The sequence below is a fragment of the Pyxicephalus adspersus genome, chromosome 9 (genome assembly GCF_032062135.1).
Source record: "Pyxicephalus adspersus chromosome 9, UCB_Pads_2.0, whole genome shotgun sequence".
NCBI lineage: Eukaryota > Metazoa > Chordata > Amphibia > Anura > Pyxicephalidae > Pyxicephalus > Pyxicephalus adspersus.
Window position 1 is genome coordinate 16,557,854 of NC_092866.1, and position 17,297 is coordinate 16,575,150.

Below are 17,297 nucleotides of genomic sequence, written 5' to 3' on the forward strand. Positions count from 1 at the left end.
GAATTGTGCAGTTGCCCACAATAGAGGTAAGCAAGAGGTATCCCAGTGACTGACAGATATGGTGGGCAGTGGAAATAACGAAACGAAAAAGGTGAAACATGTCTCCGGTCATAACTTTTAGCAGTCTCCTAAAACAGCATTGTATAATGTGCCCAGAGATCCCATTTAAAGTACGTCGGCAACAAAGAACATATTGACAAAAAGACATAAAATACAGACTTGCTGCGCTCTGTTAGGGGACTTCTTACAAATCATTCACTGTGATCAACACCTAACTGTACAATGGGCAATGGACATTTCCGAACCTTCTTACCCCCTAAAAACCCTTGAAAGAAATGGCCCCCACAGTGGTGGCTAGGATACCACCCTTATAGACAGATAGAAACAAAGTTAGCTGGCTCTACCAAGTGGTGGTGGCCCCAAAACTATTAAGGCTTCTTCAATGGAGGGCCAACCCACCACAATTCAAAGAACCCCTAGCAACATTCGGAGGAAACCTGGTTGAGAATGGTTGGTCCAAAGTGTACATTTGTTCATTCAAAGCCATTCTAGATGGTATTTCTTTAATGAAAATGTTTAGGGCACAATATGATCATTTATTGCATCTGGCCTATGACAAATTAAGGCATTACTACAAAATAAAGACCAAAACGTGTTTTATTGAAAATAAATAGAAAATTACCTTACTTTTCCAGCAGTAAGGTAGAAAGCACCATGGATACATTACTCTCATATTAATATTTTACATTGTCCAGGTCAAATAATACTGACCAAAAGTCCTTTCTCCTTGAAGTAAGCACCAGAGCAGGACCATTGTTATGATCCAATTTTATGAGAAATCGTAGTAGAATGCAAAAAGCTAGATTCCTAAATCCAACTGAAAATACAATCAATATGATCACCTGAAGACTATCAGTTTTGGCGGGTGTTTATAGCTTTGACAGTTCACCATTGAGGCCATGCTTTTGGTCCAATTATATAAATATCTCTGTGTACTAGCTCATAACGAGAGATGTTTATCTCTTTAAATACCTATTTGTGTGGGTATAGTCCTTTAGAGTTTCATACTGCTAATAACTGCTGTCCGTTCCTTAATAAATATGCACACCTACTCAATGCTGAATGTGCAGCCGGTATTCTCATCTCTTACATATTATTGCTTTTTCCTATAGGAAGCCATCCAGTAGTAACCAAGTCTTGAAGTTATTGTTATTGAAGTCATCATTTTAAAAAAGCAGTTTGTTAATGTCAATAAAAATATTAGCCATACATTTCCTTTATGAAAATTTGCTGGTGGTTTGCTGTTTTTTTTGTTCAGAGGTGTTCAAATGTTATTTCATTAAGAACAGATTTAACACTGCAACGCTGCATCCCATATAATATAAAAAACATGTATTGTATGAGCACCCATTGAACAGCGTGGTCAAGACGATCCTGTAAGGATATCAACAAAGAAAGGCAAAGTTTTCTTCTTGGTATATCTTCTGATGGTAGTATTGGTTTGATGCAAGCACCTTAAAAGAAGTTCAGTGTTCTTGTTGCAACATCAAATGTAACTGTACACTTCATGCTGGCAAAATAAACTTTCAAAACAAATGCTCTTGTAGGACAATGTGCTCTTAGGTCTACCTTTGGGCGACCATACTAGTAATTCATATTTCCAGGTGCGTTAGGTATAGGTATGCTTCTCATAACATTTGTGGTTACTCCATGATGGCAGATATGGGAGTACCAAGGGACACAGTCCATGTACGATCACAGCTCTGTATAGACACAAATTAGGCATGTGTGTCCTCTTGGTCATAACTGATATTTCAAGTCAAATCCAAATCCATTTTACAGTGTATGTTGCTGCTATACCCTACACTGAGGGAAAGTGGAGCACCAAGTGATATAGTCCACCATAGATGGATTTCCTGCAAAGACTTTATGTTCTCTCCATGTAAAGGTAAGTCATTATATTTCTTTCTTGGAGCCATCCTGTATAATTGCATTGCAGTATATGGTAACTTGTTATTGTTCAATACACTGGAATGCAGCTATGGGCTTTACTTCAATCAGAGTAAAATCTGATTATCTTGAAGTTCTCCTGACTTTATATTTCTAGTTGGAGGATCAAACGATAGTTTGCAGATGATTACCTTTTCTCACTTTTTAGAATTTCAGTATCAGAGGATTTTATACAATGTTTTGTTTGTTGGAAAATCAGCCAGTATCACTGTAGTGTCTCTTTCTGGTGCATGACTTGCAGCATTGCTTTCCATAGAATTTGTGGTTGCAGACTCCATGCTGGGGCACAAGAGAACACCAGCTGAAATAGTCAACACAAGATGGATCTTCTTTAAAAAAAAAAATAAAAAATAAAAAAGCCCTGTTAGTTTAAAGGTTGACTTTCATTATTTTCACAGATTAAAAAAAAGATATACAAAATTACTTAAAATCCATTGGATGTGCTAAACTGAGGGCTTTTAAAGTGAATGAAGATTGCATACATTGGTGCTGGCTGGCGTTATAGCTAAACCCCAAACAAAATCTATATACACAGTTAGTTTAAACTATATAAAGCGCCAAGAGATTTGTGATGTTGTCCAATCAGTTTTGTGATTCATACAGTTCATTTACATAGCACAGTCAAAAGGGTGACACCACTTTCCCTATTAGGCCTAAAGAATACAGCGGTGATTCCTCTCCATCCACAGCTTGTTAATTAAATAAGGAAGGAGCAGAAATGCTTTAATATTTATTAGGATATATTTACTTTTCTCTCATTCTGCCAGAACGTAATAAATACCTGCCTTTACACTGCCAATCTATCAGTTAATATGCTGCTGTCTCTGATAGTAGAAGAAGAGTAACAGGGTCCCTCCCTACAAATTATCCGTTTAGTATACCTGCTGCTTCTTTAGACTTTGACTGAAACATGTTTATAGATCCACTGCTGGATAGGGGGCTATATATACAATATTCACAGGAAATGTTTATGATACAGAAAGTGTACAATATTCCATAAAAGCTGGCCACTTGTATTAACAGGTGCTCTAACTCAAAGAACTTTGAATGTTTAGTGGTGGTTTATTGAGTGTAAAGACAGTAAGGAGCAGGAAGCATGGTAGGAAATTTTACATGCTTGCATATCTTGGGGAAAATCAAACCAATCAGGAAAGGTTTCCCTAATAATGGCCGGCTTTAAAGTGAGAGTCGATGGGCTTCTGTTCGCTTCAGAGCTTATTTGTTCCTCATAAAAGTCTACTGGTACACAAAAACAGATTAAAACAAGTCAAAATTAAGTTTTAAAAAGAAGCCAGATGTGGGTCACAAGTACCTGTCAATAAAGTCATATAGTCAATAAATCATCTCAAAAATGTCTTATACTCAAAATGTCAAAACCAAACTCACTAACACATCATTCAGTCAATCATTCCAAAAGATTTTTTTCTTGGCAACTGGTGACTGGATGAATAAATCTATGCCTGTGTAAAAAATAGAGGTTTTGTGCAGATAGGTCTTCTGTGCCCTCAATATACATATTGAACCTGATTTATTAAAGCTCTCCAGGAAATAAGATCTCTTTCTAGATTTTATTCCATGAGATGGAATGGATCTGGTCCACTACTGAAAATATTTGCCAACTAATAGGAAATGATTTTTAAGAAATCCATTCCAGGTTTGCTGGACCAATTAGGTTCTCACGTGATAGCCTTATCTTCTCCAGTCTTGGAGAACTTTATTAAATAAGGCCCACTGTCCTAAAAGTCAAGTTATTTTGACTAAAATATACCTTCAAGGATCCTAGGATTCTCGAAGAATGATAAAAAAAGATATACAGCCTGTGCAACTCACTTGCTGTGGAATTTTTACCTTGAATACCTGTAGAGGGGCAGAAGTGCATGTTGCAAGCTTGAGAAGTTGGTGGCTTCTGATTAGGTAAACAACCCACAGCAGGTCTACCATGATGAAGACATTGGACATTTCTGATTTGAACTCCTCCACCACAAGTCACAGTGCACTGTATGAAGACATTTGGCAAATATTAATGATTAATACATTATTGTAAACAAATATAATTTGACAGCATTTTTATATGCAATGTACTTCTCAGAAGATTCTCCCATGTCTAGCTAATATCTTTCAAGTATAATACATTCTGCTATCTTTAGTTACTGTTCAAGTACATTCACCTATGGCAGTTTGCAAGTACAATAAAGTATATTTCCCATCCGGGTTACCTCAATTTGCACAGAATGAATAAACAAGCACTACTTCACTATGCAAAATATACCCCAATGTGTACAAACCTTTGTCAGAAACATGCTGTCTGTGTAATTGGTTGCTTTTCCTGGACATATCCACATAGTTAGAGCCTGCTGCATATGAAGTGCCTAGTTTGTTTTAGTACTTTTCCTGGCTGTTCCTTGGCTATACACTGATGTTACAACACTGACACACTGATTGGTTAGAGTTAGGTACCGTATAACACTAACATTTTTGTTGCTGGAAATTATCTTTATTGATCGTTTTGAGAGAAAGAGAGTGACAGATGAACAAATGAGTGCTGTACACACAAGCTACAAGTGCTTATCCAATTTTACTTATTCTACAAAACTCTCCTAGGAGTTGGCTGGTAGTTGGTAAGTGATGGCATTCTGAGCTATCTAGGATTAGGGCACACATTCGCTTGCATTTTAACACACCAAATACCTACACTGTGGGCAAAAGCAAAATGTAAAAAAAAGTTTCCTAAAAGTTTATTTTGCCCTTGGTAATTTTGGATTTTCACTTCGAAACAAGATTATCTAGTAAAATATAGGAAAATTTGCTAACATTTTTAAAAATAAAATACTGCTTTCACCGTATATTAAGGCATCAAATATCTACATATTTTAATTGTAATTTTTTTTTTTGGCGGTTCTGTATATCCAAGTATGTTAATATGTAAAACTTCCTCCATACACCCAAACATGACTGAAGCAAGAATCGTAGGAAAATAAAGTTGGCATCAATATTTACCGGCTGCCATGGAGAAGCATGCCACCCATAATAAATAGTGTATGGTGTTTGTACAGGGCAAGGCTTGTTATTGCATGGTTGCTCCAGAGGTAGGTTGACTTTTCGGACACTTCGACACCTTCTTTGTGGAACAGTCACAATTTTGCCTTGAATGTCTTTCTCCCCACACTTCAGTTCTCGCTTCCTGACACCGGGGCCACAAGTTGTTGAACACTGCACAAAAGGAAAACAATATATGTAATAAGTAACAGAAATACATTGATGTGTTCCTGTCACTTACACATTTCAACATATTAAACTAAACTTGCATTTATTGTAGTTTGTATTGAAGTGCAAAGATTTATTTGTTCAATATAATTTTTGTTTGTAGCACAATTTTAACATCAACATTTTTTCTTACCAGGCAGTACATCCCTTGTATTTATTTCATCAACAGCACACAATTCTAGAAATCTATCCCCACTATCACCATAGCAGTGCTCCCGAAAATAGCACTATCTACCTCAACCACTAAGTCAACTAACTTAGACCTAGCAAATGTCCTTGTACACCCTCCCATGAGGCTAATGGTACACCTTCCCTTATAATGGTCTAAGCAAGCATGCAAACTTAATAGCAGACCAATCAATAGAGTTTCTGATGTATAAAAGCACTGGTAGGGGGGTCTAAATGCCCAGCTGTACCAGAACTACCGGTTTTGGATGCACTTACCCTTTAAAACGAGGGCAATATATTTATGGAGTAAATTTGAATAAAACAGAACAAATGAAAATATATTCTCTGTCTTTTTATAGAAGTGAAGGTTACCTCAGTCCATGCAGATATCACCCATTGCAGCTTGTCATTTTTCTGGCAGCGGGCGATCATGCAGCTCTCAGTAGACTCTGGCTTGGAGCTGACTGGACACAGGTCTGCTGGAAGGATTTTATACTTCTCCAAGTTGACACTTCTGCAATAAACCTCTCGTTTCCTAATTCCCTTACCGCAGGATCGGGAGCACTAGACCAGACAAGGAATGCAAGCTGTCAGACAGAGCTCATGTAGAATACTTATATCAACATGACGTGTACACTGGTTACTTACATGTATATATATACCAGAGGAGTTTGAGCTCAGTCCTCTGGGCTAGTAACAGGCCAAGGCTGCATTTTTCCTGGATTATTAATTCTGCCTATTCTGCATCTCAATCAAATGGATAGTTTCACAAATTAGATAGTTTTACATCTGCACTTATTTAGTGACAGATATAAGATCTGGCTTGTTACAAGACCAAAGGGACCAGTGATTTTGTTGTCATGTGTATAATATAGATTTAATGTAGTCCATTATTTCATTATAACAGGCTGCTGTGAAAATCTTAAGTTTGGTAAGGGATGTATTTAAAGTGACAACTATTTAAAGTGGAAGAGAAAAGCCCATTGTATCACAGAGATGGAAGATGAGAGAAAACTAGACAACATGGGACAGTACAATACAAATGATTTCTTCCCTCAAAAGCATGCTGTAGTGCTTGTTAATAAATGTAAGAATACAAATATTAGCAGCCTATAAGTCAACCTGGTACTGCTATCGTAGCTCTACTAAGCATTTCAATTAAAGTTCAAAACATTTCTAGCTTTTGTTAGCAGAAGGTTCAATCTACCCTAAAAACAGTTTGTGGTTGTTGACCCTGCTCTTGTAAAATATACAAAAGCCAAAAATATGGTTAACAATTTACTTATTGCATGGATATTAATGTCTGTTATCTTATAATGCATAAGTTTGATGGGTCACTGCGGGACACTTAATACCTGAGACCAAGGCCCTGTGCTCCATTCTGCTGGACAGTCCTGGATATGGCACTTCTGGACTTGAATAGGAGTGCTTACTGGACAGTATGAATGCCCCACCAGCTCTTCCCCTTGTGCCGTCCTCTGTACACACATTACTGACCGAATTTGTTCACCTCCTCCACAAGTTGCACTGCATGCACTCCATTCACTGGTCCTCCAGCTGTTGGCAAAAAAAAAAACAAACGTCATTTATGACATACTACAAATTAACCGTTCTTTCTAATGTATTTTCCCACATTTACAGCCCTAATGAATTGTAGCAATGATGCCCAGTGATCCTCGGCCTCAGGATCCAAGTCACTAATCAATTAAAGTTGCAGAAAAAATTTACAGTCAGATGACTTTATACTAAAAAACTTTACATTGAACCATTTTCATGCTACAGCAGTTGTATATGGTGCTCACATATGACTATACAGTCTTAAGCTGTGTACAGGCATTACATTTTCTCAATGATCTTTGGTGATATTTTCCAGCGACACCACAACAAAGGAGTGCTGTACTGACACAGCTGTTCAGTTCTGTGAAAAGGGGAGTGGGAAGGACACATGGGAAGCAAGGGGAACCCTTAAAAAATGTTTGGGTCTTCAGGGAATCCCTCATATATTTACTATATCTACAGCTCACATTGCATTGGTGTTGTGATCAGTGGAAATAATGCCTCTTACATTGCTGGCCAGTGGGAAGAATGTCACCCTTACAGATAGCCTAAACAATCATTAGTATAAGTTTAACTCACCTGTGGGGATACAGGACTACAAAAGGTAAAAAAGGTGAGATACTTCAGTTGGGTGGGCTTTACATTACAGAATATGTGCACATAATGTGCATTTTTCTGACTGTAAGCTTTGGTTGTAAATGAACTAACTATTGAAAAGACCTTGACCGTATCTAAAACAAACATGGAAGAGTGAGAATTCAGAGATGCATGGATTTATAATGTGTCTAATAGTTACTAGACTGTTGGGAAGCCACAGGTGAAGCAGGACCTTGGCTGAAGTTTCTTTTACTTTACAGGCCCAACACTTTACGGAACATTAATTTTTATTTCTTTTTTCATAACCTTAAGACAGATGTGTAAAACCACTATTTTTTAAACTCTGACAAACCTAAGCACATAAAACTGAGCTCATGGTAAAAAACATTTTCATAAGCAGATGTCATCTTAAAGAAAAAAAAACATATTTCCTGTCCCATCATATCTCTTGAGCCTTCTCATTGCACTTTTATTATGATGGATAGATATTCTGGCCAATAGAGGGTCTCAGAGGTGGAAGGAGATATAGTCAAACTTGTCATAAAACAGAGGCATGGCAAAATGTTGGGAAAAAAAAATTGTGGCATCCAGTATAGCGTAGTTTATGTCACAATAAAATACTAAATAAATCTAAATAGTTTTATGTATCACTTAATGTTTAAACTTACTTTTGGTACTGTTTTGCAGGTAGGTAAGAACAATGCTACCCACTCAGCTACTGTGTTCTACATAACCAGAAGAAATGGAGGGTGCTTTTATGAAACTAGGACAAGCTTGAACTTTATTAGAAATATGTAATCTGGCTAAGTATACACGTAAGAACATATATAGAAAAAAAAGGCATATATGTCACTAAAATTGCCTCTTGCCTCCCTTTTACAAGGGGGAAATGTGTTAAATTAGGCAGACTGAAATAAAATAAGCTGTTGGAAAATGTATCTTTTCGATTATTACTTAATACATAAAACAGTTGCAATACTATGCATTTTAGACAATGATTAGAGGAAAGAGCAAAATGAGCAGACCAATACCCTTTCTAGTTGTTAACTGCTCCTTTACTCTCCAGTCAACAGGCTGGGTGTGCAAAAAGTACATCACTGCATTCCTCATCTCTTCTTTATCAAGAAAAAAGGTGTCATCCACATCAACATGCTGTCTGACAAGACTACGTAATTCTTAACACTGGATGGACAGAAATGTAAAGCCTTTAGCAGCTAAAATAGCTTCTTTATGTCGTTCATTGGTAAATGTAGCTGTTTGCCACCACAGCGAGCTCAACCGCAGTTCTAACTTCTATTCAAGTGAATGGAATAGGTTGGGAGTTCTTTTTGGCACACAGCTGTGGCCGATCGTGATTCCTAAAAGCAACGTTTGCAAACTGGTCATCCAAGTCACTGTCTTTTTGATAGCTTCAGGATACGATTCAGTTTTTTTAGTAGAAACATGAAATATTTAAAGTTACTTACTAGGCTGGACAAGGTTGGGTATTGCATGGTTTTTGCTCAGGGAAAGGCTTATTCAATGAACTACACAAGCTGGCGTTTACTTGAACCTGAAGGTCTCGAAGGCATACAAATTTCACAGTCATTAAACCTAATAAATTCAAAAGAAAGTTCAAAAAGCCGTTAAAAACTGATACATAAAGAAGTGATTAAGTAATAAATTTACAACAAGCCTGCAACCACATCTTAAACAGCAAAAGTAAAATTTAGAGCCCAACTGCAGCTATATCTTCAATTGTATTTTGTATTGATAGAATGAGAAAGGATTAAAAAAAGCTAAATTTGCCCGCAGGACAGGAAGTAATGGGAAATCTCCTTAATGGATTAAACAAAGAAATACAATTTTTGATATTGCTTTTTTTTTGCTTTCCTTGCCTTCCTATTCTGCTTACCTACCATTTTTGTTTGGCTGTTGGAAATCTACACAGACAGAAATAAAGACATGTCAGAAATGTTAAAGCCTCTCACAAAATTAGGAGAATGAGATGAAGAAGAGAATGTACTGGTAATTTGGAAACCCTATATTATTACTATGGAACCATTACTATTCTGTATCATTAGAGGAATTCAAATTGAAATACAAATAGAGATGAGGAGCCTGTAATGTTTTGTTCTGTGAGGGCCCCATCACGCCTAAATCACTACATATCACTACTTCAGTGTTCTTGATCATCTGTTAGCTGCATAGAGTTCAACTTTGAGTACATAAATATGTTCTTTAAATAATTTCTTTACACTCTTTCATCTCTTTCTGAAAAATCTGCTGTGTTCTCCTTTCTGAATTATGACAATTCTGAGTACATACATTAAAATAAAAAACAGGCAAGAAATCTGAAATTTTATCAATAAAAAATGTTCAACTCACCACCACCACAAGTGACAGAGCAATCTGTATACACAGGAACCCATGAATAGCTTGTCTTTTTCGCAGGGTTCTCTTCATTTACAGAATATGGTAACGTATATTCCCATGAAAATCCTCCATTCTTTCCTTGATAAAGGATCTAAATAAAAATATAAACAAGTTTATGGCTATTGTAACTTTTTTATCATTATCCAATAATAATATTACCTAAATTAGAAAAATTCCAGTTAGAAAACATTCCTGGTTCTGATGTAGATTTAGAGATACTTATTCCTTTATTAATATACCCAATAGTTTGGTCACTTGGGATTTGGCCTACTGGTAAATATGAACTCAGATGGTCGAAATCAACCAAAAATCCACTTGGATGGAAAGCACCCCTACTGCTTCAGCACCCTTACTGTTACATAAAGAACATTTGCCTTAAAAAATACTGTAATGAGCCCAGCACTTGAGTTAAATCTGGACCCCCCAGGTTACTGTGTACAAACAAGTACACATGAGGGACTCCCAGAACTCAGTGCACCAAGGAAAACTGGCACCCATCCTTCTCCCCTCTGTTCATTCTACTATTTAGATGGCACAATACAGTTTTAATCCACAAGAGAGAGTCTGAGAGAAAACAGTGACCAATCTGTGAATGTAGAACTAAGGGTGCATCCTATATTTAAAAACATAAATTATATGTATGTATGTGTATATATAAATATACAAACACAGAATACTATTTAAAAAAATATTAAAAAATCAAAAATGACTATTATAAACATTATCTGAGGTTGTGGACAGTTACTCTGTATTGAGCTATTGTTTAGGAAGAAAAGGAAATCCCAATTGAACCTGCAGAGGAAGCCTAAGGATCTAAACGAGGCCAAAGTTGTATGCTTGCATCTTTTTATGATTGAGAAAATGAAATAAAATCTGTTTAATTAATCCAAGTGGGATTGCAGGAATGTAAAAATGTGTCTGATGGACAGTAAAAAGCTTTCATTTGCAACGTAACAAGAAAAAAAAGAATCTTTCAATTTGATGTTTATGTCAAGGTCACTAACGAAGTGTTTAGGAAATTACATTTTTATAATTTTCCCTAATACACATGAACATTTTGTTTAAAACAAGAAGGTATTTCTGTAGGCTCACCCATTAGGTAAGCATACAATATTTACAATCTTTTGGGATAAGTTAGTTAACTATGCTGACTGAGAAATGCATTCTAAACTAATGAGAAAATGAAGCATCCCTTAAGGGTGAGGAGGAATAACTTAGGAAATGCAATTGCCTTGGGCCACAAATTAAATGTCATTTTTTGTGTCCAATCAGTATATAGGAATTCTCCTAGTAGAATGGTTACCAAATGTAGTAGTAGTTACCAAGTGGCTCCTGATGGGTGGCACTTCCAACCATTAAATCCCTTTATAAATCAGAAGTTTCATTAAAAAGAAAAGAAAAATCACTTGATTCATGCACAAACCAAGCCCAGCAAGCCCTGTACTGTCACAGTTTCCCTCTTCTTTCCGGGGCTCATAGTTTTGTCTAACACCACCATCCTCTTTTTTCTGAGTTCGTCCTCACGTCTCCTGATCCTGCACTGTGCAGGTGTGAAATTGGGTTTTGTGACTTCCTCCAAATGTAAAAAAAAATGGGTATCGATCTCACAGCACACACTCTGCTAGAAGTATTTCTAAGTGTTATACAACTACTAAATGTAGCAAAAAGAAGAACCGAAGCTATCAGTGCAATGAAGTACCTATATCTGGAGTGCTTAAATCATAAATACTCCACCTTTTGGGTGCACTATTTTCTTTTAAAGTGCTCATACTGTACCTACAAATGAAAAATAAAACAAAGTTTGTTGATGAAATAATGGTAAATCCTAACCTGTCATTCTAAGCAATCTGTAATTTGCTGAATCTAAACACATATTTTAATAGAAGGGAAACATTGGCTATCAGCAACTACTGCAGCAATTCTATTTTTAAGGCAGTAGTGGAATATTTCCAGCAGCAATTTTAAAATTTCCTAAATAATAAATGCAGCTATTTCCTAACAACTCCACATTAAAAGTCTGGACCCAGAGCCAGTAATCTAAGCCCTTCAAGTAGGAAGGACCTCCGGGGCTACAGCCTACTTATCTGGCTTGAATCCAGGACCTGCTCAGCCAAGTCACAATTAGTTTTAGGTTAAAAGTTGGTGAAAGAGCTCATAAAGAACGCATTGGCTCAGAATAGAGTTTTTAGGTCTACCACTAACAAACGCGCCACCTGACTTTAAGACAGTTCTGAGTAAGCCTGACCACAGGGCAGAGACTTATAAAATTTACAGTTTGTTCATTTAAAAACCACAGACTCCAAATGCTTAGGATTTGCCAGAGTCACTAAAATTACCCATATTTGTGATGGCAGACCCAACCTTTTATCCTGTAAACTTTTGTCACTGAAGCTGCAAGTCAATGCTGCATTGTACAAGAGTGATTTAGGTGGAAGCACAGCAAAAGATTTACTGTTAAGTTGGAATTATAGGGGGATGGTAGAAGACTGACAAGATTATAGGGGTTACAGGATACTTATGACAACAACTGGGTAACACTAAATTTTTAATGTGTTGCCCTGCTCACTTTTTGACCACCTGCCTACTGTTTCTTGCCACTCCGCTATAAAATAAATGTCATCCCTTGTTAATGGTACACCAAACCACCTTAACAATGTGTGTACACTGCAGTGCACCCAAATGAATGCATTACAGTGTACTTCATTAAAAAAGCACATGCCCTATTCTTCTTCTTATTATTATTATTATTATTATTATTATTATTAATAATAATAAGAATAATAATAATAATAATATTAACCACCTGAGCGTTACACTGAGGTCTAGATTTCTGTACCAAAAGTGTTCCACTGTTTTTCATGAAATTTTTTTTTACAAGGCACCCGACGCCGGAGGGGAGATCGACGGACGACGATCGACGGAGGACGACGCTGGAACTCGACGCTGGATCAGCACAGCGGGACCAGGTAAGTGGGGATTTTAATGAACAGAAAATCTCGGGCTTAACGAAAATAGCATCTTTTTTTCGCCCGTACGAAGGTCGGGCTTAACGGTCGGGAGGTTAAACAGGTTTATATATAGTGCTAACATATTACGCAGTGCTGTACAAATAAAGATTGCATATGACAGACAGATACTGACAGTGACACAAGAGGAGGAGAGGACCCTGCCCCAAAGAGCTTACAATCTAGGAGGTTGAGGAAGTAGTGCATTTAGGTGCTTTAGGCATCTCATTCTATGACCGACCAAGGGAGTCTAAAACAACAGCAGGCAATGAGATGAGTAGATTTCATATCTGGAATGGGAAGGGATATAGCTTAATCGATACTATGCAGTATAAAATAATCCTGGACAACTGTTAGCCCTTCAGGTAAAAGTTATTTGTACATATAATATTTAAAGGTCTGATTAAAGTAACCATGCTGTTTAACACAGGACTACTGACATTGCTGCTCGATTATACTGCATTTCATGGGTGCGCTGCATTTCATCACACTGGCTCTTCTGTGGCCGCTGAGAGTTTTGAGCAAAGAAGAGGATTAAACACATAACAGTTCTATTGAAAGCTTGCGTACATCAGTAAGAAGCTGTTAACAACACAACTCATTCATTAAACATTTCCCCAGTGGTGCTCGGTCAGTCCAGATTATAATTAAGTGTTTATATAAGGTCAGATCCTTCTGGCTTGTTGTGCTTGGAACTTTGATCGCAATCAAACCGCAAGTCGTCCTAACCAGCTTGACTACAGATATCTTGTACTTGATGTAGTGACTCACATTTACAACATGTTCGAGTCGCCTTCCAAGAATCTCTAAACCAATATGTTTTTAACCTCAAATTAATAGCTAGCTATGAGGGTATTGTTGTTAACTGTATTTTTAGTCATGAACATGCTGATTATTACCACTAGAGAATAGGGAATGCAAACAAGCATTGACATTGGAAATTTCCCCACTGGCTGGAGAATCTTTTTGTGTTATGCATATATTATACCACTTTGTAAAGGCCCTACCGTTTGTCTCCAACCATAATATGTGAATATTACAAGAAAAAACCTATAAAAATGAAAGCATACATGAGCACACTTACTGAACTAAACTTACTAAATCTTTACTTTACATACTGTAAGAGGGTCGACAAGAAGTAAAAATATTATCATTTTTTTTAAATATAATATAATTTTTTACAAAAAAAAAATTGAAGACCCTTCCTTTTCAATCTTGATCGCCACAGGAGGCTCTTGGCTGCTTGGGTATGCACAGAAGGGACACAGAGGTGAAAAAGATGCCAATCTCACACATGTGCAGTGGGATCCGCACTCTTTTTTCCCCTTTACAGCAGGCTATGTCACCCAATCTAGCTCCTGCACAGTGCGAGATTGGGTGATGTACCCAGAAGGAGAAAGCGGGAGACGCCCAGCGCAGGGACGAAGGAGAATTCCAAGACAGTATATGGCGCATACGATCTGATGTTATCCATTTTTTGCATGCAGTAAAACCACATAAAAACTTCTAGTATGATAACAGCCTAAAATATTAGATCAAATTAGTACTTATATATTCATACCTCCAAAACCAATGTTTCATTTGTCGGACCGGCTGCATAAAGACTCTCAATCTGTTGAAAAGGTCTTTGGTAGTTGAAAACAGTTCCAGCAAACGAGAACTTCCCAGGCCAGTCGATTGTCCAATCTCCAGTTAAATAATACTTCTTGTTTAGATTTCTGACAGAGAGGTAACTGGTTGAGACTTCAATCTCCTGAAAATGGATACTTCTGGCACCTGCTGGTATGGTCACTACTGTGTAGTAATCTGAACAGCAATAAAAACTGATGAGTATATTTGTTTCCCTTATTTCTTGCAAAACATATGCTAAATCAAGAAGACAAGCATAAGGTGTGTAGGTTTTGTTTCTGGTAAATGTGTGATGGTGAATATAAAAGAATCTTTTATGCATTGTTTATTGTTTACTTTTAGGTTATACCATCAGGCAGACAAGAATGCTTATTGTAGAAGGGATATTGCCTATCCCTTTCTGCGATAAAGTCTTGCCTGATCACAAATTTTTAAAGTGGGACTTAAGTTTCACTTTAAACATACACCCAAGGAGAGGCCACCTAATGATGACTCCTTTACTGTAATCAGAGAGGCAGCTGCATTGGACCCCAATGAGGTCTCCACAATTACAGGTAGATTTCCCTAAAGGAAATATCTAATACAGGTTCGTATTGGTCAGACATATTATTATTTTTATTTTATTTATTTTTTTATTGGTTTATATTATCGCAGACAGGCTTTCGTTGGCACTAGGTTTTTGTGAATTTCAAGTGTTTTTTGTAGTGAAAATTGTTTTAACAATGTGACATAAATTAGTCCATAAAGGAATTTTGATAACCGTGTGGTAACTGTGTCATAAAATAATAAAAAAAAAATAATACCATAATATTGTGAACATAAAGATTCAAAGATTATACTCAATGGGTTCAAATGTCTCAATTATCTACCAACGTGTTTCGCCAAAAAGATGGCTTCGTCAGGGGATACAGTGACTTGAGTAGGTTTAAACTACGAAAAAGAGCATATAAAACATAATTTTACATTTTAGTTATAAGAGCATAGACAAACAAGCTATTTGTCAGATATATGAGCAAAAATATTTTGTTAATACAGTAAACTATCTATTTGTCACATAATTCTGCTGTTAAACAGAGTTTTAACAGCAGAATTGTTTTGGCAAAACGCATGTCGATATAATTGAGAAATTTGAACCCATTGAGTATAATCTTTGAATCTTTTTGTTCACAACATTATGTGTATGGTTTATTCCAACTGTTCATATAATTCATATGTAAAGAATATGTATTTTATGACACAGTAACCACACGGTTATCAAAATTCCTTTATGGACTAATTTATGTCACGTTGGTAAAACAATTTTCACTACAAAAACACAATCAATACTCACTTGAAATTCATGAAAACCTAGTGCCAAAAAAGCCTGTCTTTTCCTTTCTTTTACATATTCTCTACAGCAATTCCAGGCTTGTCAAGAGAAAACAAGAAAATAATTTTTCTAACAACTCTATAGTGAACGAAACCCCCTTTCTCCTCCCCCTTCTCTTCAACATTAACTTATATCTATGGTACATAAGTAGTTTAAATAAACATTGTGTAAAACAATAAAGTGGACTTTCTAATACCAATGTAGTACCAATGTTTTCCTATAGCACTACTTGCTGCCTGGAATTTGCTAAACCATTTCTGCACAGAAGGATCATTTGACACAGTAGGGTGATTTATAATGTTCTGCCATATGTCATAAAGGATCTAAAATGCCCCTGAAAACAACAGAAAATCCATAGTGAACTAAGGGAAACATTACACAGAACAAATCCATGTTCCACTTCACTGACATCTCCTTACCGTTGGTTTTGTGATGGCTCAGATACTGTCCACGGTAAAACTTGCATGTTGAATTATCACCTTTACAAACCCCGCAGGCATCCAGAGCTGCTTTTGATCCAAGAACATAATCGCAGCCTACGAGCTGGCACCGGAATTACAGAAATGAAACATGCATTAGAGGAGTGTGACTGTCGGAAGGTATCACATCACAGAATGCTGACTCTGAGCCAAGCTGAAATTAAAATCCTCTTTCTCGCTTGTATGGTACTTTCAGGAAGATGATATTTTACACCCGGGAGATAATAGAATTCAAAATGCAACCGATTAATTAAGGACTTGGTTAAGAGCCGTACTAAGGCTAGCATGAATTAGAGGTAATTGTTTTCTGAAGGATTACAACAGTGTTTTGCTACCGGATAAACTTTACCTTGAACTTTTGGAAAGTTATTATAAGGCTGAGGAGCCAATAAGTTCATTTGATAAGGCAGTGCAAGAGCAATAGTAATGCACATTCCTCATTATACCTCAGCAACCAATCATATATTTTGACTGTACTTATTTTGGAAAAGATGAATTCTCATTGGATATTTTCATTTTAAGGAATGCAATATGGAGTGGTTAGATAGTTAAGTTATGGGTAGATGCTAGTCGAAATAAACAATTCATTAGATTTGTGTATCTTGTAGGGATTTACTGGTAAACTTTTCAATAAGGTTTTCAATTATTTCCTCCTATGCCATAAACAATCACCTAATTTGCTACAGTAAGACAAGCATGACTAATAAAAAACTCAATATTGTTTCCATATAAAAGTGTGGACCGACTCCCCCTCCCACAGAAAATACAAATTGAAGTGAGCCTGTAAAGGGCAAATCAACAAGT

At 36.6% G+C, this 17,297-nt stretch overlaps 1 protein-coding gene across 2 annotated transcripts in view; it reads right to left on the minus strand.

The window, feature by feature from the left end:
* Positions 1–264: 264 nt before the first annotated feature.
* ADAMTS18 (ADAM metallopeptidase with thrombospondin type 1 motif 18) overlaps positions 265–17,297 on the minus strand; it is a 57,918-nt gene continuing 40,885 nt past the window's right edge. For both annotated transcript variants that reach the window (XM_072422750.1, XM_072422749.1), the window contains 9 exons: positions 16,434–16,557; positions 14,578–14,822; positions 9,964–10,102; positions 9,063–9,189; positions 6,798–6,999; positions 5,815–6,006; positions 5,008–5,220; positions 3,859–4,006; positions 265–2,339 (listed from right to left, as the gene is read on the minus strand). In XM_072422750.1, coding sequence (XP_072278851.1) covers positions 2,206–2,339; positions 3,859–4,006; positions 5,008–5,220; positions 5,815–6,006; positions 6,798–6,999; positions 9,063–9,189; positions 9,964–10,102; positions 14,578–14,822; positions 16,434–16,557 — 1,524 coding nt within the window. In that variant the 3' untranslated portion in view covers positions 265–2,205. The remainder of the gene's footprint in view (positions 2,340–3,858; positions 4,007–5,007; positions 5,221–5,814; positions 6,007–6,797; positions 7,000–9,062; positions 9,190–9,963; positions 10,103–14,577; positions 14,823–16,433; positions 16,558–17,297) is intronic.